A 24,920-nucleotide genomic window follows, 5' to 3' on the forward strand; every position below is an offset into this window, starting at 1 on the left:
TTGCCCCCTCCGGCCCCCATGGTGACCCCCTTCACCCAGATCCCGCCAATCCCTCGGCTCAGAGCGAGCGGGAGCCTACGGTTCTAGGACCCGGAGGCGCTGCCTTGCGCGCGGCCGCCTCTGCCCAGCCTCGGTCGCCTCCCGCTCCGGCAGGTGAACCGGCACCGGCGGCCCCCTCTGCGGCAGGTGAAGCGGGTCGGCAGCCCCCTCCCCGCCGCGCCATGGCTGCGGCCGACCCCTGGCCAGCACCCGGCGCCCGCCTCCTCCCTCCAGCCCGCCCCCCTAGGGCTGGGTGCGTAGCGGCGGCGGCGGCAGCGAAACGCGGTTTGCGCTCACCCGGAGCGACAGCAGAAGTTAGAGACTCGCCGAGGGGGGAGCCCGCGCCGCAGCTTCCTGCCCCCGGCCCGGCCCTCTGGCCCCGGCGGCCTGCAGCCTGACTTCCTCCCCCCACCCCGCAGCTCAAAGCCGGGCTCCTCGGACGGGGCCGCCGCGATGGGACGCCGCGCCCCGGCCCCTGCGCGCCGCTGAGCCGAGCGTCCGCGTCGCCGAGCCTCTGCCACCGCTGCCAGCCGCTGCTCACCTCGACCCCCCCCCCCCCAGGCCGGGAGCCTCGTCCCGCGTCCCCCTGAAAGCTGGATTTCTCAGGTTGGAGGCGCCTGGCCGGCTGGGTGGGGACCACCATGGGCAATGCAGCCGGCAGCGCGGAGCAGCCAGCGGGCCTCGCCGCGCCATCCCCTAAGCAGCCCGCGGCGCCCAAGCAGCCGATGCCCGCGGCCGGAGAGCTGGAGGAACGGTTTAACCGAGTCCTGGTGAGTGTAACCTGCAACGCGCAGGGCACGGCGGGGGGCGGCAGGGGCTCAGCACGCGTCCCCGCCCCCGGGGATTCAGGTACCGCTTGGAGATCCCCGGCCCAGTGACTGCCCCACCATGGGTGGGACTGATGGTGGCTTCTTTCAGAGTGACATAGCACTCTCCCCCCAAAACTTTCTTCTTCAATCATCCAGTCTCCCTCCCCAACACAACCCCGTCCCCCTGCGCTCCTGGATCTAAAGGTCTAAGGAAAAATGTTCTGTGAGGAAGTTGGGAGCGGAGCACGAAAGGGGTTCCCGGGGCACCCCCTTTCCCACTGCACGCAGGCCCAAGCACCCCGCGCGGGTCTGGAGCATCTGCTTGTGTCTCAGGGTCGGAGACTGGAGGGGTTACATTTTTAACCTCCTGGGAGCTGGAGACTGAGTTTAAGGTGTTTGGTCCTGATTTGTGGGTGCCGAGGCTCCTGGGAGCTCCGTTGTGAGATCATGCAGAGGGGACGCCTGTTAGTCTCTAAGTCCAGGAGAGGCTGGCTGCCTGGGGGTCTTCATCTTGGGTTTCCCCTCCCACCGACTGAAGAGATTAAGGTTAGGAAGGGCGGGGTCAGGATGGGTTGCTCACTCTGGCTTAGGGTGGAGCAAAAGTCTGGAAGCGACCCCTCCTCCACCTACTCCTGGGAATTGGGGCTTGGGGACTAGGCCACTGGGGAGGGAGCCGTCAGCTCAGGCTGAGCCTAGAGGCAGTCAGGGTGTGTTTGGTGGGTGGGAGCTCCAGGGCAAAGTCAGGGCTCCTTAAGACCTGCTCCCTAAGTAGGGAGGCAGAAGCAGGGAGGGGGAAGGGCCACTCATTCTCACTTCCCTCTCCCCGCCTCAGCCCTGTCCCAGGCTCCCTTCTCTAACTAATTGCCTGGTGGTCTGTCTGCTGTCAGCTCCCTTGCTGGACACTGGGTGACAGGCGAATAAGGCCGTGCTTTTTCCCAGAGGCACTTTCCAGTCTGAGCAGGCGGGCACTGCAGGTCTGAGGGTGGGGGCCGAGGGAGGTGCAGGCAGCAGAGCAATGCTGGCTGGTGGCAGTGCTCAATTCTTATCCCTTCTACCTCCTTGACATCATTTCCTCTCCCCTGGCCAGTCATTAGGCCATACTTGCCAGATCCTCTACATGGCCCCTCTCAACAGTTCCTGGAAATCTTGGCTGCTGCCCCCTCCCAGGAGAAAGTCTAGGAGGGGTTTGGAAGAGCCGTGGGATGGGGTGTGGTCTGGTCTATCCTTGTGAAGGCACCTGCTTGATTAGGGGAGAGGGACCCTGAGGGACACCTCACACTAGGCTAGGCCCTGAGCACCCATCCCTCCACCTGCTTCCCCTTCCCCAAACCCATGGCCTGTCTGACAAAGCTAAGCGGAGCTGAGCAGATGGGGAGAATGAGGAGACAGTCTCTGTGGGCCATCTGGGGAGCCTGAGCTGGTGGTGGATCCCTGGACCCCTGCCAGTCTGATTGGGTGGACCCACATCTGTCTTTCCCCCCAAGTATGTGTTTATGAATGAGGGTGGGACAGGCTCTTAGGGTGAGGTCCAGGCCCCCGGCCCCTTCTCTGTACACACACACTAATGAGGAGGAGCCGTGTGAATAATTCAGGCCAGTGGAAAATCCAGAAGTCAAATAGTGAAGTTGTGATGCGTGTGTATAGGACTTGATTGCTCTGCTGGCGTTTTTTGGCCTTTGCTCTGATTGGCGGAGTCTGACACTAAATGCCATTGAGAGTCCCTAGGTACCAGGATGTAGAGGGTGGAGGCCCTGTGATGGGTCTTAGAGAGCATTCTGGTGGGGAAAAGGGTGGTGGCTGGGTACAAATCTAGGGCAGCAGCACCCACTAAGGGCTCAGCATCACCTCAGCACCGAGGAGCCCCAGTGTGTTTGCACCTCACCTTCTTCCTGGGGAGGGATCAGCCTGTCCCTCGTCTGTGTAGGCAGAATGGACTCAGCCCAAGGTCACTTGGCTAAGAACTTGGCTCCTCTCATTCCCCACCAGTAGGGGCATGAGCTCCACCCTGGGGTGACTGCTTGGTCCCTGCTTAAGGCTGTCCAGGGCTAAAGATTTGGCTAAAGCCACAGGCCTGGCAATGGGTATTGCAGTGTACGCCTCCATCTAAGCACTGCTCCTTGGCCAGAGTGAGTCCAGTCGTCAGTGAACGTCTCAGGCAAAGAACCTCAGATTGCTGAAAATGATGGGGACCTCCTCCCCCAGACACCCCCAGTCTTGATGGGAGAAGCACAGCCTTCCCCTTGGGATCTAGTCACTTGGCCCTAGGGCACCTCCTGTTTTCACTTAAGCTCAGTCTTTTCATCCCTGGTAGGGAGTAGGATCCTGAAATCCTAAACCACTGCTTGACTCCTGGCTGTGGGACCTATCTTGTGGGTGAGTGGGGCCCGCAGCCAGAAAGGAAGTGAAGAAACTTGCTCTTTCCCCACGGGCAGCCTTTCTCCCATGCGAGGGTGGTGGTAGGGGCTCCTTTTCTAAGGAAGCTGTGAGACAGGGGGGTGCCCCCGCTTAAAATGGAGGTGGGAAGAAAGAGCAGGTTGAACCAGCCTTTCTGGCTGGTGCTTTAGCGACAGTGAAGGAGCAGTGGCTGCCCAGCGACATGCGCCTTCTGCCATGGTGGGAAACCAGCCCGCCAGGCTTCGTTTCGCCCTCTCGCGTCTCCCACGTCATGCTTAGGGCTGGGTGTTTTCCAGCCGCTTCACGCCTTCCCCTGCCAGGGTTAGGGTTTTGGATGGCAAGGTACTCCTTCCAGGCTTGCCAGAAGTTCCATGCTTGCGACTGGGCATAGGACATCCCTGATCTGTCTGGGCAGGGAGGAGCCCCTAACCTTGAGGCCATAGGATCAAGGACAGTTCCCTGGGCTGTTGTGCTTGAGGCTGAGTGATGCTGGCATCCAAGAGGAGGCTGGACCACTTGGAGAACAATTTGCCTGATGAGGCCTTGTACCCTGACCCTGGGGTGCCCTTAGCATGTGCCCAGGGGCATGGGCACTTGACCAAGCTGTGTGGGAAGGTCAGGACAGCCCCAAGCAGAGTGTGGACCCTGGGATCCTGCTTCCAGCTGGACACCTTCCCCACTGGGGCTGGTGGTGAAGGGCAGGGATGAGTGTTTCCATCGTGTTGTCCGGGGATGGAGGCACTGCCACCTTGACCAGCTCCCTCTTCTGGGGTGTGGCAGGCAAAGTTTTGGGGGCATGTAGCTGTGGAGTTGCTCAGGCCCTGTACCTCCTAATTCAGGGGTGTCTCAGAGGATCCCAATGGAGTTGTGGCCATGTGGTCAGATGTTGGGCTGGGCAGAGGCTGTGGGGTGACATTCCCGGCCGGCAGGCCTGGCACACACTGACCCTGGAACCTAGGGATGTGATAGGCATGATTCACAGGGACATCTGGGGCCAGTTGGCAACGAGCTGCGTAAGATGGGCAGGAGCAGGTGCGACTGCTCTTGAGGCCACCTCCACAGTTTTCCTGGGAACATGGAGCCCCAGAAGGTGGCTCGGGCCTCCTGCCTCTGAGAGGGGCAGGAGTTACTCATGGGAAAGGCAAAGTAGCTTCCCGGGCTTTGGGGTCATGACGCTTGGGGGTTAAGGTTTGTCTTTGCCACTTGCTACTTCCGTGACCTTGAGCAAGTTACCTATCCTCTCTGAGCTTGTTTTCCTTATGTGTAAAAAGAGAATAATAATGGTATATGCTGGCTTCCTGGGACTACTGAAGGGATTAAATGAATTAAGGGGATTAAATAGAGTGCTTAGCACAATGCCCGGCACAGAGCAAGTGCTCAGTAAACACTCTCCCGCCAGGAAGATTTGGTCCTCTCCATCTTGGAGCCCTTCTAGGTGAAGGAGCCCAGACCCTGCCTCTCCTCTCCCACACCCCAATTACCAAGACCAACCAAGGTGGCTATCTTTAGCCATCATGGACCAGGCTGCCCTCCCTACCATTATGCAGGTCAGCAACAGTGGGGCCTAGACTAAAAACTGCCTGGTGGCCGGAAACCACGAGAGGGAGGGCCCACCTCTGCTGGAGGGTGGGGCAGCAGGAGTGCTAACGGTAGCTGTGTGCACATGGGGAGCGGGTAGGGAGGCCTCCACTTCCCTCTGAGAGAGGGTGTGCTGGGGGGGGGGTTCCCCAGTGAGTAAGAGCTCAGTGTGGGCAACAACAGGAAGCGTAGGGTGCTGGGTGACAGGAAATAGGGCTGGCTGTTCCTGGTTTCTCAGATGAGGGATGGGGGCCAGGCTGTCTGCAGAAGACCCTGGGGGTCCAGGACACACATTTTGCATTGACCTCAGTGCCCCCTTCTTCGGAGGAAACTGTCTTCTTACCAGCTTGCCAGCCAGGTCACCTTGGGCAAGCGACTTCATCTCTCTGTGCCTCAGTTTCCCATTTGTGAAATGGGGATTGTAATAGTATCTACTTTGTAGGCTTGCTGTTGAGGCTTACACGAGATGTAAAACATTTAGAATGGCATCTAGCACAGAGCACGTGTTTTGGGAGTATTTATTATTATTGTTGTCATTGTTCTCCTACCAGCCTGGCATTTATGGACAGTGCCTACTACCCTGGCTCCCACCCTGCTTGCCCTTGTCCCTGCTGTGGGAACCCTTGAACCCTGATGGGAGAAGATGTTAGCTTTGCGGAGTTCTCGGCACGTGATCCTAGGCCAATTACCCAACAGCCCTCCTCTAAGCCTGGAATTCCTTATAAGAGCCCCAGAGCATCTATATGCTGGCATTTTTTAAAGTGGATAAAATTGATTGTTTTTGGAGGTGCACTGAGAGTTCCAAAACCAAGGTTGAGGCCAGACAGAGGTGGGTGGGGGGAGATGGATTGGGAAATAGGGGTTGGGGGACAGGGCCACTTCTCGGCTCAGCAGGCTGGCAGGGCTGGTCTGAGAATGGGATTGGTGGCCAAGTTCAAGGGCATCCTGGGGCTTGAAGGGCCGGGCCTCATGGGGAGAGGGTGGGCAGGTAGGTTGGGACTAGTCTCAGCTCAAACTGAAAGTGAAACAAGGGTGTGGCTGTGTCCAGATATAGACGGAACCCTTCAGTCTCCAGGGACGCCTACCCAGATGTCAGCTTTTGGGGGGGGTGGTATAAGCCCGCAAGGGGCTGGTCTTAGGTAAGCCAGCCTGGAGGCCCCTCTGGCACCCACGGACGTAGGGGCAGGGAAGGAGGAGGCTGATCCCCACACACACTAATAGAAAGATTGGGAAATCAGCTCCTTTTCTTGGCTACCCCTAGAAGGTGAATCCTATCTCATCCTCCCTCTGACCCAAAGCATTAAGGGCAGCAGGGAAAGGGGACTGAAGGGTCAGTTCATGTTGGCCGAGCATTAGAAACAGGTCTGTTTTACCTGGATGTTTTCACTAACTTCTGCTCATCACATGACCCCTGACCTTGGGGTCGTCCATGGACTCCCCCAGCCCCAATCTGTGAAATGCTTCTTTATTGTGGTGTGTCACCAAAGAGTATTATCCCATCAGAATACAGCTTCTTACGGTGTGTTCCCAGCTCTGTGAGTCTGTGAGGCAGGAAGGAAGTGTGTCCATTTTATGGAGGAGGAAGCTGAGGCTCAAGGAGCAAAGAATTCAGAGCTGGTGGGCCCAGGGCTGGGTCTCCTGAATCTAGCTTGGGTCCCTCCAAGGCACAGCTGGCCCTTCCGCCTCACAGGAGACAAGTGCACTCCCCACACATACACATGAACTTCCCTGTCCTTTCCTGTACCATTTGAGCTGTCAGCCAGCCTCCTTGTCTCCCATTGCTCAACCTGGCTCAACACGGCTGCCTCCTGGCTGAGGATCCTGGGTCTGGGGGTCTGTTCTGGATTTTTAGAATGGCCTTACCCCACCCTGAGTGAGTGGCATCCGCTGGCCATTCTCCCGCTCCCTCGGGTGCTCGTCTCCTTGGTGGGCACAGCAGAGGAACAGCTGCTAATTGGCGCTCAGCACTGTCAGAGCTATTTCTGATTTTGAAGCCTAAATTTAGCCCGTCTGGCAGGCTGGCGTGTGGGCCCAGGGGCCTGAGGAGGCCCAGGTGGGGACGGGGCAGAGAGGCCCCCTGTCCTCTACCACTGTTGGGCCAGATGTGCCAGCCCCAGCAGAGGCCTCCCCCGCCCCACTAATAACCGTGGGGCTGTCCTGAGGGAGTGGCCGGGGCGCTGGTTCAGAGTCAGCTCTGGGCTCAAAGCCCGCTCAGCATCCCTCTTACTGGCTTCGTAACCTTGGGCAGGTCACTAATCTGTGCTTGCACCTGTAAGATGGGAATAATGACTGTGCCAGTGATGATGAGGGGGAAAGGCAGTCATCTGCCCTCTGAGCTCAGAGCAGTGCCCAGCATGGGTAAGCATTCGGGCACAGCTGGCTCCCATAATTTGGATCATTATTATGATTAGTTGCTGCCTCTAGAAGTGCCACTGGGGCCATTCCAGGAAGCAGACAGGTCCCCGGGGTGGGTGAGGGCTCGCAAAGACCCATGTCGGTAAGTGGCTGTCCCCCACAAGGCTTAGATGCTGGGGCTCAGCTACCCCCCTCACCCGTCTGTGCCCTCCTTCCCCCTCCGCCTTGCCCTCCACCTCAGGCCTGCCCCACCCTGGGTCTCTGTGGGGTGAAGATAGATTAGGAGAGATGAGAGAGAGCCAGAGAAAGCAAGAGGGAGAGCGAGAAGGAGAGGGGGAGAGGGAGAGCGAGAGGCCAGGGAGGCCCTGGCTCAGTAGGACCCCCCAAGGCCCCTTGCTGGGCAGCCCTTCCCAAGGTGGCCGGATGGCAGGAGCAGTTCTGGCTTGTGGCGGCTTGAGGGAGGGTGGCAGATGAGACAGTAGCAGTTTCCTCAGTTGGGGCTCAGTTTCACAATGGGGTAGAGGAATGACGTATCCCCATGGCAAGCCAGCCTGGGGGGGGCAGGTCTGGTGGCGGGTATTTTCACCTCTCAAGTGGGGCCCCAGCGGGAAAGCTTAGGCAATGGGGGCTGAGAGCACCTAGCTTCCTGTTGTCAGGGACTGACAGAAAGCAGTGATTTGGGGGATGAGGTCTGGCTAGAGCCCCAGACCTAGGCCCAGCACCCCAGAAAGGAAGCTGGCTGAGGAGCCTGGGGTGGGTGTGGCCCCCTCTCTGCTCCAGCTGTGGTCACATATGGCCATGTGACTGAGGATGTGTAGTTTGAGCCACTAGAGAGGGTGACAGAGGCTTCCTCCCACATCACCTGTGGAGATTTGGAGCTTCTTGAGAGCAAGAACTGTCTTTTGGGGTCTGACACATAGGAGACGCTCAATAAACCCAGGGTTTACTGAATTGAGGTGAATTGGCATTGTCTTCTGGGTCTATTAGGGAGACATGCCAAGGCCTGGGGGTCCAGGGAGCTCCTAGTGCTGGCAACACCTGGTGATTCCACAGCCCCCAGTGGGACCCTATGCCTGCCCTGTGGGGGAGAAGCTTGAAGGGTTGCTGCACGCATGTCATGTGTGGCGGGGGAGGACCCAGGCAGGACAATGGAGGGGAGTCCCAGCCTGGGCCGCCAGCACCACAGACCCAGTGTGCTGGTTGCTCTCACCAGGTCCTGTGGCTGGTGTCCTTCCCCCGGAATCCCCCCCTCCGCCCCCAAAGACAAGATGTACTTGCTTGGAACTTCCTGCCCTTCTGACCTCAGTTCCCTCAGCCTTTCCCCACCTTCTTCCTTCCAGAAGTGACGCGGGGAAGTGGCTGAGAGGTATGGGGAAGAAGGCTGCTGGGTGCCATCCTTGCAAGAGGTTTTCTGGTGTTCATGAGACACTGGTGCCCTGGGCTGGGACTGCACACATATGGTGTCTGGTGGCATGTGGGAACAGGGTACAGTGCACACCTGGCCACACTTGGGCCTGGCTGCAGATGCTCCCGTTCGCATCCCACCCAAATGGGAGAAGAGATGATACCTGCTTATTGCATATGGGAAATGAACCCAGAGGTGGCTGAGAACCCACACTCTGCCTCCATGCCAGCTATGCCAGGGAGGCCGTACGGGGAGCACAGAGCCCAGGCCCCAGGGTCCGACAGACTCAGATTCAAATCCCAGTGTCACCTTCTAGCTGTTGGGCCTAGGGCAAGGTACCCTGCCTCTGGGCCTCGGTTTTCTCATTGGCTACCACTGCTTATCTGCATGGGTGAGGATGATGACGATTCTTGTGTATGACTGACCCACTAGGGAGCTGGCTCCTACTGGGTTCCCTGAAGATGCCCATGTTCCTCCTCCCCCATATTGGGGCCCCAGGCTAAGGGTTTTTACCGTGTCCTCTCCCTCCCCAGAACTGCATGAACTTGCCCCCAGACAAAGTCCAGCTGCTGAGCCAGTATGACAACGAGAAGAAGTGGGAGCTCATCTGTGACCAGGTGGGTAGCAGGCCTCTCCCATCCTCAGGGTGCCCTGCACTGGCCAGGCTGGGGCTGGCAGGAGAGGGGTGCCACCATGCTGTCCATCGGGCCAAGACCCTGCCCAGAGACTGTAGCATCTGGGGAAAGTGTTGGGAGTGCAAGGCTCCAGAATCCCTCTCTCATGGACATGGGTCTCCGTGGAGACCAGTAGGGCTGGGTCTGCCCTCTGAGGAGGTGGTGGGGGCTAGTCCATGCACTGGCCAGTGCGGCCCGGCTCGTGTCACCACCCTCCTGCTGAGCTTCCTGGAGCAGCTCTGGGATGAGGAAGAGAGGAGGCAGCCCAGAGTTGGACATTTTCGTTTGACCCCCAGGGGAGGTAGGGAGGAAGGGGTAGGATCCCCGTCCTTTTATGTTGGGTCCAGAGGAGCTGCTCCCCAAAGTCGACCAGTTCCCAAGTGGCAGAGCAGGGACTAGAAGCCCTGTCTCCTGGTGCTTAGTCAGGGGCCCGGGCTTGCCTCCTTCATGGCTCACTGGCTGCCCTGACCCCTCCAGCTTCTAGTGCTGCTGTCCATGGTAGCAGGAGGACCCCTCCCACTGCAGGGGTGGGGCGGGGCCTGGCTGCCCCAGTGATTCGGAGGGAGGGAGGTGGGCCTGTGGCAGTGGAGGCTGCGGGTGGGGAGTGGGGATCAGGGCGTCTCCCCTGGGAGCAAGGGCTGGGCCTTCTGCTGCTGCTAATGGACTAGGATTCGAGGAACTGGCAGGACAGGAGTCTCGGTGCGGGGGGGAGGGCAGGGTGAAGGGAGGAAGGGCTGGGCTGTGGGGAGAGGGTGGGGCGCTGCTTCCAAAGGCTTTGAGCTATGGCAGGGGTCCCTGTCACTTGTCCTGGCATCTCAGGTTGGGGCTCAAAGAGGTGGGAGGTTGAGGGGTCTGGGTTGGGAAGGATGGGAGCTCCTCTGGGTAGGGGGCCTCTGATGTGGCCCCTGCCTCTTTGTGTGAGTGGTTACAGGAGCCCTGGGTGGGGCAGGGGAATTAGGTGCAAGGAGAGGAGCACACACTCAGGTGAATGGACAGCTGCGGTGGAGCCCTAGGGAGGGGCCCTCAGCCTGCACAGGACCTCGACCCCTTCCTGAGCCCCTTTCATAGTGCTCCTCCTCCCAGGGCTCCCCGCTGTGGGCTGAGTGTGGCCAAGGGGGGTGGGGGCTGGGAAGGTGCCACCGACTGGCCGGTCTGGGTCCCTCCCACCCCCAGGCTGGGTTGTATGGCAGGACTGTTGCCTCCACACTTCACCCTAAGGCTGTGCTAGGCCTGTGGCCTCTGAGGCCACAGTGGGAAGGGAAGCCTAGGCCCAGGGCTGGGGTCTTTTAAAGTGGCCTGGTGGATCGTTTGGTTAGGTCTCTAGTGTGTCCCAGGGGTCTTAAACAGCCCAGGACCTCCAGTCAGAGCTGAGAATGGGACCCTGAGACAAGGGCTGGCCATTTGCCCTGGCTGGTTCCCTGTACACCCCATTCCATTTCCCTAGGAGCGGTTTCAAGTCAAGAACCCCCCTGCAGCCTATATACAGAAGCTGAAGAGCTACCTGGAAACTGGTGGGGTCAGCCGAAAGGTAGCAGCGGATTGGATGTCCAACCTGGGGGTACACGTCTCCCCCTTTTTCTCTGTCCCTTTCCCCCTGCACCTTCTAACCGTCTAGGTTCTGGGCAGCTGGAGTAACTGTGTGTATTTCCTGTGGGCTTGTGTGGATGCGTGTGTGTGTGTTTTCATAGAGGACGGAGAGTTCCCTGGGCAGGCACTTTCAACAGGTTCCTCTGCAGATCCTGTGTGTGCTGACACGGGCACACTTGTGTGTACTTGTATAGGTGTGTGCGCTCTGTGTGTCTGTGCTTAGATGGGCATGTACTTTTGTGTCCACATATGGATGAGTGTGTACCCTTGAGTCCATGTACAGGTGTGTGTGTGTACCCCATGTGTCCTTGTACAGATGTGTGTGTACCTTTTATCTGTGTACCCAGGGTGCTTGTGTCTGAATGTGCATATATGTGTGTACCTGAGGTGTTTATGTTTGAATGTGTACGTACCCCCAGGTATGGGCGTGCGTGTACGCTCTATGTCTTTGTAGGAAGGTATCCGTGTGCACCCTTCGTGTCTGTGCATGGGGGAATACGCATCGCCTAAGAACGACTGTTCTGTTGGGGAGGTGTTTGGAGGTGGTGGGGGAGGCTGAGCGTGAAAGGCCGCTTGTGGGGGGAGGGCTAGCTGCTGCCTCAGGGCTTGATGGGCCTGTGGGAGGCCGGGCTCCACCCACCGGACTCCTCTGTTCTTGGCCTCCAGTTTAAGAGGCGAGTGCAGGAGTCCACTCAGGTGCTGCGGGAGCTGGAGATCTCCCTGAGGACAAACCACATTGGGTGAGTGAGGACTCAGATTTACCTCTGGGGCACCCAGCACAGCTCTGCCTCCAGGCAGCCCCTGGGGCTTCCCTTTGCTGCTCCCCTGCCCACCCCCGCTCCTGGCACCGGCTGTGCCTGTGAGCCATCTATGGGGTGGGCGTCCAGGACAGCTTCCCTGCCTCCTCTCCTACCCATGCTCTGCCTGCCCCTTGAGTCATGATTGGGCTGTGGGTCCTGCCTGAACCCCTAACATCCCTGAGCCTCACTGGGCCTTCTGAGGCTGCGGCTGCTCGGTGTCTTCCCGGGCAAAGGGCACCCCAGGGGCCCTTGCCATTCCTGTTCTATGTGCCCACTCCGGGCAGGGCCTCCTTCTTGGCTGGAACTCAGGGAGCACTGTGCCCCACAGGTGGGTGCAGGAATTCCTCAACGAGGAGAACCGTGGACTGGATGTGCTCCTGGAGTACCTGGCCTTTGCCCAGTGCGCTGTCACGTAAGCCGCCTGCCCTGGCCCTCATGCCGCTCCTGAGTCTTGATCTGTGCTTCCCTCCCTGCACCTCTCCCACTTCTCTGGCCACCAAGCAGTACAGCCAAGCCCACCCACGGCCCTGAGCGATGCCTCTTCCTGAAGGCTTGCCAGGGGCAGGGAGGGATGTATCCTGGGACGGCCAGCTGGGACCTGGACGGCTCACTCTTCTGTTCCACTGCTCCCTCTTCCCCTCCTATGCCCAGCACAGTGCCAAGAATACAGCCTCCTCCTCCCCCTGCCTAGTCTCTCCTGTAGAGCTGTCTCTTAATTCCCTCCACCCCTCTCTTAAGTGCCCCTACAATGTTGGCCTCCAACCCTCCTCTGACCCCGCAGATATGACATGGAAAGCACAGACAATGGGGCCCCCAGCGCAGAGAAGAGCAAGCCCCTGGAGCAGTCAGTGGAAGATCTCAGCAAGGGCCCGCCCTCATCTGTGCCACCACAGCCCAAAAATCGCCACCTGACCATCAAGTACGTGGGACCCATGGCAGGGTGATGGGGAGAATGGAGAATTCACCCCAAGACTGTTGCACCAAATGAGGCCCACCCTGGGCTCTTGGGGATAGTGGGAGGGGTAGCCTGGCATTGGGGATCAGAGTAAGGGCCTCAAATAGGGCTTGGGGCACTGGTGTGTCAATAAGCCTTCAGGGCCACGTGGGCACCTAGAGGCTGGAATCTGGGTGGGTCTGGAATAAAGAGGAGTTTCTGGATGAGTGGGACCCCTCGTATACCCATCTAACCCCCTGTTTTCTTCCATGCGGCCTCCAGGTGTCCCCCTTCTCCCCGGTATGTAGCCATCTGGGGGCAGGTGCATGCCTGGTCATCTCCTGGGTGGCGAGAGGGTTGGGTGAGGCATTCACTGACGCCCCTGGGTTCAGCTGCTGCAGATAGGTCACCACACCCTAATGCAGGGCACCCTGTTGGGAGGTGGGGAGAGGGAAGGAGACGACCCTGGAGCCTCATGTGGAAACCCAGCTTCTCCTCTTCCTACTCTGGGTCTAGGGGACTAACTTCATATTAAGCCCCAAACTTTCACAATGTTTTTTTGTTCATTCATTCATACATTGTACAAAGCATTTGCTATGTATCACACCTGGTGGCAGGTGCTCAGGAGACAGATTACCATGCCCTTGAGAACCCTTGGTCTAGTAGGGGACAATGTGTGATAGGCTGTCATGGAGGCGTGACTGGGAGCTCTGAGAAGGGAGGCAGACACTGCCTGGGGCATCAGGAAGGCTTCCCGGAAGAGGTGGCACCAGAACTATGTTTTGCGATGGATATAGGCTTCACAAGCAGAGATGGGGACAGGGAAGGCATTCCAGGTAGAAGGAATAGCATGAGCAATGATGAGAGAAGAGCAGTGATGAGAGAAGGGCGACGTGGCAGGCAGAGGAAGGAGGTGGGGCCTCACAGTGTTGTTGGAAATGTGACAGAATTGTCAAGAGGACCTGATGTGTAAGTCACAATCGGCAGTTCTGCAACAATGAAAAAAATCACGTTTTTTTAGCAAAGAATTATCAAGCATGCTCATGTAGCACTTACTATGTGCCAGGTACTGTTCTGAGCTCATTTCATAGTTCCAACAACTGGATCAGGGAGGTAGTATTATAACCATGTTCCCCAAAAATAAGACCTGGCCGGACCATCAGCTCTAATGTGTCTTTTGGAGCAAAAATTAATATAAGACCCAGTCTTATTTTACTATAATATAAGACCAGGCATTATAATATAGTATAATACAGTATAGTATAGTATAATATAATACCGGATCTTATATTAATTTTTGCTCCAAAAGACGCATTAGAGCTGATGGTCTGGCTAGGTCTTATTTCCAGGGAAACACGGTACCATTCCTGTTTTACAAATGAGGAAACTGAGGCACAGGGAAATTAAGTACGTTGCCTAAGAAATGGTGAATTGGGATTTGAAGCAAGGTAGTCTGAATTCAGAGTCAGCCTCTCAAGATGGAATATAAACCCATGTGGCCGTGAGCGCCACCTTGTGGAGAGCATTTCCATGGCGGTTTCCAGGCTTTGGCTGTGTTTTCTTGCTACCGGCTCTCCATCCCCGTAACACAGTGACCCTTCTTAATGCCAAGTTCTTGTTCAGGAGCTTTGTTTTCCCGACCCCCTCCTCAGGTCCTCCCTAGCATGCCAGGCCCCAGGCCTAGGGTCTCAGGAGGCCTCCCTGTCCTCAGCTGGCCTCTTTGGTTGGGTAGATGTACTGCCCTCTTCTCCTAGAGGCCATCTGAGTGGTGGGGGCAATGGGAAGCAGGGTTTGGGACTCTGACTGCTGCTGCCTCCTCCCTAACCCACCCAGGCTGACCCCGGCCCACAGCAGGAAGACCCTGCGGAATTCCCGCATCGTCAGCCAGAAGGACGACGTCCACGTCTGCATTATGTGCTTGCGTGCCATCATGAACTACCAGGTTGGTCAGCCGGGCCTGTCCTCACCAGAGTCTGCCTAAGCTGCGGAGGTTCTGGGACCAACTATGCCCCTGTCCTGTCCCCCACTGGAGAATCCTGGGGATCTGGGCTGTTGGCTCAGGATCTTGATGCTGAGGGGAAGCCCAGATTTCTGACCCTTCCTGGTCAGGTCCCCTCGAGCACCCTGGACATGACTGGCAGCCCAGGTATGCCTCAGTGGGGACTCAGGCATACCCGCCAAGAAAGGCTGGACACCAGGACCAGGGTGAGAGCAGCTCTGGGTCATTTCGTTTGGAGGAGTGATGGTGAAGCTGGTCCTTCCTCACTCAGCTGGCCTTTGAGGACTCACTGTATCCAAGGTGCTGAGTCCTGACACTGACTTTTGAACAGACAACGGTATTTAATAAGGACCAGGTTTTGGCTGCTGTAGAAGAGGTTGTGGGTAGATATAAAGAACTTCCTAAGCTTGAAGGCAGTTAGAGACCAGAATGGCATGGCACTGCCAGTGCCGGAGGTGCTGGGCAGGAGGGCGCTGGCAGTGGCGGGGGGTCTGCCTAGAAGAGCTAACCTCTCCCCTCTCCCCAGTCTGGCTTCAGCCTCGTCATGAACCACCCAGCCTGTGTCAATGAGATTGCTCTGAGCCTCAACAACAAGAACCCCAGGTGAGGTCCAGGCCCCTAACCTTTTTCCATATCTACACTTAACCCCTTGCTTACTCTGTCCCTCAGTTCTCAGGACTACTTCTCAGGCTCATTCTGCCCTACCACCAGCTTCCCTGTCCTCCACGAGCCAGACACATGCCCACCCTTGCTACGGGGCCTGCCTGTTTTCAAGGGACAACCTGCCCCTTCTCTCCCCAGAACCAAGGCTCTGGTGCTAGAGCTGCTGGCAGCTGTGTGCCTGGTGCGGGGAGGACACGACATCATCCTTGCGGCCTTTGACAACTTCAAGGAGGTACTGGAGGCCCCCACCTAAAGACATACTTGCCCTCTTAGTGTTGCTTAGAGCCTGGATGCTGGCAGTTGTGGCCTCTGGTTGGGGCAGCTGTAGACATTGGGTGGGCATTTGGGGACGTTAGGGTGGGGACAATCTGGGATGGGGAAGCTCTGAAGGGAAGGTGCAGAATCATGTAGGGACATTGCCTGGGACAACAGGGACAACTGTGGGCATCTGCTGAACCTGCGACCCTCTCAGCCTTGCCAGATCCAAACTGGACTTGATCCATACATCTCGGAGATGCTGACTGGTTAACCAGCTCTCAAGAAGTACATGCTTGAGAACATGATGCAGAACGCAGCATGTGGTCATTCATTTTTTTAATGACTAATTTACTGAGCACCTACTATATGTCAGGCACAGAGTGGGCACTTGGGATACATTAGCAAACAAAAGAAATAAGGCAGCGAAAGACAGATAGAGACCATAAGTAAGCAAATTACATAGTGTGTTAGAAAATGATAAATGCTACGGGAAAACATCAGGGATACATGGGGGAAGAAGAACTGGTTGCAAGTGGTCGGGAAGCCTCAATGAGAAGGTGAGCTTTGAGCAAAGCTGTGAGGGTAATGAGGGGCTTGGCGTGGTGGCTATCTCAGGTAAGAGCACACCAGACAGATGGATCAGCACGTGCAAAGGCCCTGAAGTAGGAATGTGTCAGGACGCCAGTGTGGCTAGAGGAAGTGAGGGAGAGAGCTGTGGGAGATTCAGAGGGAGTGGAGGTTTTGAGCAGAAGGGTGACATGGCCTGACTTAGATTTAACTTGAAAAGAGCCTATAAAGGCACAAGGGTAACAGCTGGAAGATGGCTTAGGAGGTGTGTCACTGGGGCCTCAGTGACAGCCATTCTCTCCACCTAGGTGTGTGGGGAGCACCACCGCTTTGAAAAGCTGATGGAATATTTCCGGAATGAGGAAAGCAACATTGACTTCATGGTGAGCTCAGGAGCCCAGCCTGGGCCGGTCCACTCTAGGTGCAAAGCGCAGCCAGAGGCTGGGTATCTGCCCCTGCAAAGTATGAGGACTGAGTGGTTGTTGGGCGAGGGATGGATGTCAGAGAGGGGAAGTCTGGAGGGAGTGGACATGGAGAAATATGGATAGGAACAAAGCTGGGGTAGTGGAATGAGAAATGTACAGAGGGAGGCCGACTTGGGAGTAAATATGTGTGTGTATGTGAGGGGGGCGGGGGGGAGCGGACCGCACTGATCCCGTCCAGAGGATCAGAGACCTGCTCACGTTCCCTGCTGCCTAGGTGGCCTGCATGCAATTCATCAACATTGTGGTACACTCGGTGGAGAACATGAACTTTCGTGTCTTTCTGCAATATGAGTTCACCCACCTGGGCCTGGACCTGTACTTGGAGGTGAGCCCTGTACTCCGCGTTACTCCGCGTTCCCCCCACCCTGGACTTAACCACTTGCCCGCTGCAGAGTATGGCTCAGTGGTTAGCAGCACACGTGTGGGTCAGGAAGACCTGGGTTCAAATCCTGGCTCTGCCACTTTCTAGCCCATGTAGACAGGTCTGTTCTCTCTGAGTCTCTGTTTTCTCATCTGTAAAATAGGAGAATCATCGAGATAATAATGACTAACTAGGATGGTGTCTGACACATAATAAGCACCTAGCACCCATGGAGCTGTTGCAGGTACTAGAACAGGCTGTAGGTGGTCCGGGGTCTGGTTCTGGGAGCACATAATGAGGAGTGCAGAGAAACTGGGCCAAAGTGAGAGATGGCTCGTACTGGATGGGTCCAGGTCACGGAGAAGTTCCTTGCCTTAGGGAAGATGGACAGAGGGGCTTGCTGCTTTCTGGCCCAGCCTGAGCAGAGACTCTGTAGCTTTCTTCTCTGACTCCTTGGGAGGCTTCCTGGAAGATCAGGGCCTTTGGGATTGGATTTATGAAAGCCAGGATTAACAGAAGGTGAAAAGCAGGCTAGGGTGATATATCCATACAATGGAATTATTATTCAGCCATAAAGAAGGAATGAAATAATGATGCAAGCTACAACATAGATGAGCCTTGACAATATTGTGGTAAGTGAAAGAAGCCAGATACAAAACACTACAGAGCGTATGGTTCCTTTACATAAGATGTCCAGAATAGGTAAGGCCATAGAGACGTAAAGTAGACTGGTGGTTGCCAGGGGCTGGGGAGGAGAGAGGAGAGAGAATGGGGAGTGACTGCTAACAGGGACAGTTTCCTTTTGGGGTGATAAAAACGTTCTGGAATTATATAGTAGTAATGGTTGTACAAACTTGTGAATGTAATACAAACCACTGCATTACATAGTTTAGAATAGTGAATTATGGTATGTGAATTATAGCTCAATAAAAAATAAAGAAAAAGCAGGCTAGGGCTCAGGCCCCTTCCTCTGGGCTCTGGTGGTGATGGGGGGTACTGGAAAGATCCCTCACACCAGGCCTCACCCATCCTTTCATCTGGGGACAGAGGCTTCGGCTCACAGAGAGTGACAAGCTGCAGGTACAGATCCAGGCATACCTGGACAATGTTTTTGATGTGGGCGCGCTGCTGGAGGACACTGAGACCAAGAACGCTGTGCTGGAACACATGGAGGAGCTACAGGAGCAGGTGACCCTGGTGAGAGCTGCTTCTGAACCCACACAGTAGGCCCACAGGGCCCCACCCTGGCATCAGGCACTGGGCCTCAATCACTGGTTCTAGGTGCGAATTGGGGATGGCTATCTGACTGGCCCCTGAGTTTGACCTGAATCCAAATCCTGAATCCTCTGAGTGTCTTTCTCAGTGAGTGTCCATTGAGCTCCTACACTGTGTTGGACCTCTGAGGAAGGCAGGCCCCCTCCTCTCCCAGTGCTTGGACCCCAGGCCCTGACTTGGATGGAACCGAGAGCCTGAGGCCCCTCCCCGCTTAGTTTCTTCTTCATCTACCTCACCCATCAGCGGTGCCTTAGTTTTCTCTCCTGAGAGAACTTAGTGGCCTCAGTGCCTCACCCATTTGGGTTCAAGTGCCAGGCTTGGCCCACCTGGCACCCTCGGCTAAGCACGCAGGAAGCCTCCCCCAGCCCTCCAGGCAGGCATGCCTGATGCCGCCCCCTCACCGGTGGTGCCAGTGCCCAGCAGCGGGTGGGAACTTACCATGTGCTGGTGCCACAGCTGACAGATCGGCTTCGGGACGCGGAGAACGAATCCATGGCCAAGATCGCAGAGCTGGAAAAGCAGCTAAGCCAAGCCCGAAAGGAGCTGGAGACCCTGCGGGTGAGGCTGGGGGCGTGCGCCCGCCGGGGGTGGGCTGGGCTCCCAAGAACAGACCAGTTGGGGGTTCTAGGCTTGATACTTCCCTCCACCCTGGAAAGAGGATGGGGCTCTATACCCGGCCTGCTGGTGGGCACTGACCTCTCCCTCGGTGCTCGCAGGAGCGGTTCAACGAGTCGACCCCCATAGGCGTCTCCCGGCGTCCCCCTGAGCCTGAGAAAGTGCCTGCCCCCGCCCCCGCACGGCCCTCGGCCCTAGAGCTGAAGGTGGAGGAGCTGGAGGAGAAGGGGTTAATCCGTATCCTGCGGGGGCCCGGGGATGCTGTCTCCATCGAGATTCTTCCCGTCGCTGTGGCAACTCCAAGCGGCAATGATGCCCGGACTTCCGGAGTACCCACCAGTTCCCTCAGCCCAGGTGCGCAGGAGTTTCTAGCTGGGTGGGGTAGGGTGGGGGAGCCAGGGCCTGGAGGGGGAGCCTAAGGACACCACCCATAGGGAGAGTTGGGAGAGGTAGGTTTGGGTTGGGTTGTGGGCAAGGTTCAGGTAGGTGAGCGTGGGTAGGAAATGGGCCCAGTGCGCACGCGTACAGCGGGGAGGCGGAGGTGGGACCACCCAAGCCCAGAAGGTGACTCTCCCCCTCCCTGTTCTCGGTTTTCGCTGGGCTCAGATCTCCCACCTGCAGCAGATCCGGTTCCGGGAGCAGCAGCCCCACCGCCTCCGCCTCCACTGCCCAGCATTCCCTCCGAGCAGGAAGCCCCGCCCGTGGCGCCCCCACCCGCCCCGCCCCTCCCAGGCATCCCCGAGCCCCCGCCCCCACCCCCACTGCCCGGACAGCTGCCTTCACCCCCGCCACCACCGCCGCCTCCTGGCATCGATGGGCTGGTACCTCCGCCGCCCCCACCGCCTCCGGGAGGTCCCTCTGATGCCCTTGCAGGGCCCAGCCCAGAGATGGGCCCAGGTGAGTGGACCGCCCAGGGCTGGAGGAAGATGGAGGGTGGGGTCCCCGCTTCAGTGTCCTCCAGCATCCTGCGCCTCCTACTGCCTCCCGCCTGCCCTGTCTGGGCTCTGGTTCCCTCTAGCCACTTCACCCCCTACCACCCCAGTACTCACCACTCCCTCCTTATCCCAGGAGTGAAGGCCAAGAAACCCATCCAGACCAAGTTCAGAATGCCACTCTTAAACTGGGTGGCCCTGAAACCCAGCCAGATCACAGGCACAGTCTTTACTGAGCTCAATGATGAGAAGGTGCTGCAGGTGAGTGTGGACCTACGTGGTGCCAGTGTGGGCACCAGAGGAAAAGGGGATTCCCTGGATCATGCTGGGCACTAGGGGTGGTTATCTCCTCTCCTCCATCCCATTTTACAGATGAGGACATGGAGGCCCACAGATGGGCATTAAGCCAAACTGGATTAGTGCATCTAGTAGGCAGTGTATCCTGACTCCCCTGAGGGCTTTCCCCTCTATCCCTGCAGACAGGCACATCCCTCCTCCAAGGCTGGCTTCTCTTTCCTCCTCTCAGGCCCCTCTCCCACCACTTTCTCACAGACAAACAGGGCTTCAACCCTTCTAATTCCACTTTCAGTTTTCCGAAAGGGATGTGTTCTCTGGCCTCCAGGACCTTGCTCATGCTGTTCCCTCTGCCTGGAACGCCCTTCCCTTTTCCCTTTTTCACAACCCTGGCCAAGTCAGCTCTTCCGTCCGCTGTGATGGCTTGGGTCCCCTGGGCTTGGTGCTGCTCCTTCTCCTCAATGTTCTCTCCGCTTCCCTTATATCCCCCATCAGGGCTTGTGGTCAACCTGGGTTACTGGTTTGTTTCTCTGCCAGTGGCCTGGTCAGAGCTGGATAGGTGACTCCAGCACCTAGCAGAGGGCTGAGCCAGGAATGTGTCCGACCCCGGCCCCACCTCCTCTCTCTGTGCCGTCAGGAACTGGACATGAGTGAGTTTGAGGAGCAGTTCAAGACTAAGTCCCAAGGTCCCAGCCTGAACCTCAGTGCTCTCAAGGGTAAGGCGGCCCAGAAGGCACCTAGCAAGACCACACTCATTGAGGCCAATCGGGCCAAGAACCTGGCCATCACCCTGCGCAAGGGCAACCTGGGGGCCGACCGCATCTGCCAGGCCATCGAGACGTGAGTACCTCTGCCCTGGGCTTGTGGGCAGCCCAGCCCCTCATCTTGGCCAGGGTCATTGGGCATCCTAGTAAAATAGCCCCAGCTATGGGACAGAGCCCACCAAGCTTCAGACCAGCCCTGGTCAGGGAGTAAGGCAGGGAACCTTGTTCACATTTTCAGGCCGAGACACTGAGGCCATACTGTGAGTTCATGCTGAGACAGGTGTTCCCATTCCCTCTCTACCTCCTTACCCAGCTACGGGCACTCAGGCTTAGGCATTTACAGCTAGGTGTGTGCCACTGGTTATGATGGGGACCCCAGGCTTCCCAGCTGCCAACTTTCCTTGACTCCTCTCTCTGATTCCCTGAAGCTGTTGGCAAGTAGCAAATATTGAAGTCCATTTATTCAATCAAGGAAGGGGAGGGAAGAGTCCTACTCTCAAGCGCTGATGGGTATGGCGCTACACCTACCCCTCTGCCCTCAGGTATGACCTCCAGGCCCTTAGCCTGGACTTCCTGGAGCTGCTGACCCGCTTCCTGCCCACGGAGTATGAGCGCAGCCTCATCGCCCGCTTTGAGCGGGAGCAGCGGCCGGTAGAGGAGCTGTCAGAGGAGGACCGCTTCATGCTGCGCTTCAGCCGAATCCCACGCCTGTCAGAGCGCATGACCACCCTCACGTTCCTGGGCAACTTCCCGGATACAGTCCAGCTGCTCATGCCGGTGTGGGCGGGGCAGGCAGGGCAGTGTGGGTGCAGCCTGGGCTGGGGGTGGGCAGGAGGCCCCTCCCAGCCTGGGCTCCAGCAGGGCACTGGGGAGTGCTCGAGCCTCCTATGGGCTTGCCCCCACCCTGCCCCAACGTGACTTGCCTCCCCTATTCCACCCCCAGCAACTGAACGCCGTCATTGCAGCCTCAATGTCCATCAAATCCTCTGACAAACTCCGCCAGATCCTGGAGGTAGGACAAGCGTCTGGGAGGCAGGGTCCACCCCGACTCCTTGCCTGTTCTGGGTCATGTGAGAGGGAGACCCTGGCCCTGCCTTGCACACACAGGATGGAACAGATATAATGTTCGTACCTCTCACGTGCAGGCTCAGCATGGGGGTTGGGGGCCATGTCTACAACAGCGCACCTCAGACCCTGCCTAAGGGCTCAGCCCCTTTGGGGGTTACTGTGTGAATAGCAGAGCACCCACACCTGCTCAGTGGAGTCTCAGGGAACCAGTAGAAATGGCTGTTAGAAAGCAGCGACCCCACAGCCTAGGAGGGGATGTTGGCAGCACAGTTTTGGGTGGGAATAGCATGCACCATGGTGTTAGCCATGCACGCGGCAGACACGTACACATGCATATACGTGTGTCATGGATCCGAGGGGTCTATGCAGGAATGCAGTGGGGGCTGAGTGTGGGGCTTGCGCTTTGCCACCTTTTCTGTGCAATTCATACTTCAGGGGAAACGTTTCCTCAGCCCTGCTGAGCTCTCCCCTTGCCTCTCCCAGATTGTCCTGGCTTTTGGCAACTACATGAACAGCAGCAAGCGTGGAGCAGCCTATGGCTTCCGGCTCCAGAGTCTGGATGCGGTAAGGGGCAAAAGGAGGGGTCCCCCTGGCCTGGGGAATGGGACAGGGCTGGTGGCCTGTGGCTTACCAGGTCCTCGTGCAGCTGCTGGAGATGAAGTCGACTGACCGCAAGCAGACGCTGCTGCATTACCTGGTGAAGGTCATTGCTGAGAAGTACCCGCAGCTCACAGGTTTCCACAGCGACCTGCATTTCCTGGACAAAGCAGGCGCAGGTACGGGGGGGCAGCGGCCTGGCTTTGAGTGTGGGGAGGGGCTCAGCTCTGGGGACTGCCATGGGTTGGGAGAAAGCAAGGGGACCACAGGATGTTTGGACAGGAATGCTCCCCTCTGATTCCCTGCCTCTCTACTGCCCCTCCCCCCGCTCAGTGTCCCTGGACAGCGTCCTAGGGGATGTGCGCTCCCTGCAGCGAGGCCTGGAGTTGACCCAGCGGGAGTTTGTGCGGCAGGATGACTGCGTGGTGCTCAAGGAGTTCCTGAGGACCAACTCGCCCATCATGGATAAGCTGCTGGTAGACAGCAAGACAGCTCAGGTGGGCTGGCGATGGCCCCGCCCTGGAGGTGGGGACTGTGCGGTGAGGTATGAAGGGCTACCTAGGTGGAATTGAGTAGCCAAGGCCTAGAGGGGCATGGCCACAGCAGACACCTTGGGAGATGGCGGAGGAGTAAGGGCCCCCTGCCAGGAGGAGCAGAGATGAAGTGGCTGATGTCCTACTGGAGGTACAGAAGTGGTCAGGCTCCGAGGGGTTCATGCTGGTGGGACTGACAGGCTGTGCCCACAGGAGGCCTATGAGTCTGTGGTGGAGTACTTCGGAGAGAACCCCAAGACCACGTCGCCCTCCATGTTCTTTACCCTCTTTAGCCGCTTCATCAAGGCCTACAAGGTATGTGTTTCTGGTGGGGACCACTGCAGGGCACTGCAGCCTCTCCATGTGGGCAGTGGGAGGTGTGGTGGCTGCTTCTGTCTGGGGAGCGGGATAGGTGACGGAGGCCTCTGCTCATGGAGACCCACCTTGGCCCCTCAGAAAGCTGAGCAGGAGGTGGAACAGTGGAAGAAAGAAGCAGCTGCCCAGGAGGCAGGTGCTGACACGCCGGGCAAAGGGGAGCCCCCAGCGTCCAAGGTAGGCAGCTGACACTGAGCTTGGCTCTGGGATGCAGTGACGCTTGGTGTCCTTGACCCAAAGATCTGGCCCTCCTCTCTACCCTCATTTTTACTGATAGACCCTGCCCAGGGCGAGGACGGTGCCCATTAGCCTGGGTTGGGAATGGGTTCCTTCTGCTTAAGCCAGCGCTGGGGGCTTGCTGGGGTGGGGGACCAGATAGATATGGTTTGGTGGGGGGTGGGGAAGAGACCCAGAGCTGGAGCCATATACCCTTGCCCTCCCTCCAGTCCCCACCCAAGGTCCGGCGGCAACAGATGGACCTCATCTCTGAGCTAAAACGGAAGCAGCAGAAGGAGCCACTCATCTATGAGAGTGACCGTGATGGGGCCATTGAAGATATCATCACAGGTGAGGCTTGGCCAGGCCTGTCCTGCCCTCAGTCTGTCCTGTGCTGTCTTCCATCCACCCCCACCCACCTGGGGGTCTGACTGCCTTACTGCCTCTTTGCTACTTTTTCTGTCTGGTTTTCTTTTTCCTCTCTCTCTCCCCTCCTCCCTCCCAACCCTCAGTGCTCAAGACGGTGCCCTTCACGGCCCGCACTGGCAAGCGGACATCCAGGCTCCTCTGTGAGGCCAGCCTGGGAGAGGAGATACCCCTCTAGCCCCCAGGTACCCAGACGGCCTGGCCTCTGATCCCAGTTGCTGCCCATAGCCCTGGGGACCCTGGTAGGGGGGAACTGAGTCCTGCTATGTGTTTGGGGGTGTCTGGTAAACATAAGCAGACCCCCTTCTACTTGCACACAACCTGGGTCCCTATAAGGGTGAGGTTTGGGCCGTGGAGTGGTGGTCCCAACCCTAGGCAGACTCCTGAAGGGTGAATTTATTTCCTTTGCCAGATCTGCGGAACCAGCCCTACATCCGTGCAGACACAGGCCGCCGCAGCGCTCGCCGGCGCCCCCCTGGACCCCCCTTGCAGGTCACCTCTGACCTCTCGTTGTAGTCTCTATTTCCGCAGATGGACTATGGGGGGTGGGGGGACGGCAGAGGGCAAGCTGGGGCTCAGTGAAGTGGTCCTCAGCTCGGCTGGGCCGGGCAGCCCCCTCTGCCACTGTCCCCCGCTGTGGGCCCACCACAAATGGACCAGCGCACCCTCATATTGCCACAGGGGGACAGCATTGCCAGCCCCTCCCCTCCACCAAATGCTGCTTGCAGCACCCCTCTCCCCCCAATAGCCATACTGCACTTAGCCTCAGTGGGAGCCTGGCCCATAACTTATAAAGTGCAACCTTGCCCCCACCCCCAGCTCCAGCGACTCTCCATGGACCTTATTTTTATACAAGATTAATAAAGATGTTTGCAAAAGATGTGCGTCTGCTCCGTTCCCCCAACACACTGCAGCCT

The 24,920-nt window shown here is 57.7% G+C and overlaps 1 protein-coding gene across 7 annotated transcripts; it reads left to right on the forward strand.

Moving 5' to 3' along the window:
* Positions 1 to 230: 230 nt before the first annotated feature.
* Positions 231 to 24,881, forward strand: FMNL1 (formin like 1). 7 transcript variants are annotated; one of them, XM_033090898.1, is made up of 28 exons: positions 231 to 809; positions 9,114 to 9,197; positions 10,699 to 10,782; positions 11,508 to 11,581; positions 11,970 to 12,053; positions 12,423 to 12,560; positions 12,858 to 12,875; positions 14,409 to 14,517; positions 15,101 to 15,177; positions 15,376 to 15,469; positions 16,371 to 16,445; positions 16,762 to 16,872; positions 17,956 to 18,105; positions 18,640 to 18,741; positions 18,900 to 19,152; positions 19,405 to 19,695; positions 19,867 to 19,991; positions 20,662 to 20,864; positions 21,331 to 21,565; positions 21,732 to 21,800; positions 22,340 to 22,420; positions 22,503 to 22,632; positions 22,787 to 22,950; positions 23,200 to 23,301; positions 23,443 to 23,538; positions 23,808 to 23,928; positions 24,090 to 24,188; positions 24,416 to 24,853. In XM_033090898.1, the coding sequence occupies exons 1-27, from the start codon at positions 681 to 683 to the stop codon at positions 24,179 to 24,181; spliced, it is 3,291 nt and encodes a 1,096-aa protein (XP_032946789.1). In that variant the 5' UTR covers positions 231 to 680; the 3' UTR covers positions 24,182 to 24,188; positions 24,416 to 24,853. The 7 variants fall into 7 exon arrangements, with proteins under 7 accessions (XP_032946789.1, XP_032946784.1, XP_032946786.1 ...); XM_033090893.1 differs by having other exon boundaries at positions 233 to 809; positions 10,699 to 10,812; positions 24,416 to 24,881; XM_033090895.1 differs by lacking the exon at positions 24,090 to 24,188 and having other exon boundaries at positions 235 to 809; positions 24,416 to 24,881.
* The last annotated feature ends 39 nt before the right edge of the window (positions 24,882 to 24,920 follow it).

The sequence above is a fragment of the Rhinolophus ferrumequinum genome, chromosome 21 (assembly GCF_004115265.2).
Source record: "Rhinolophus ferrumequinum isolate MPI-CBG mRhiFer1 chromosome 21, mRhiFer1_v1.p, whole genome shotgun sequence".
In the NCBI taxonomy this organism is placed as follows: Eukaryota; Metazoa; Chordata; class Mammalia; order Chiroptera; family Rhinolophidae; genus Rhinolophus; species Rhinolophus ferrumequinum.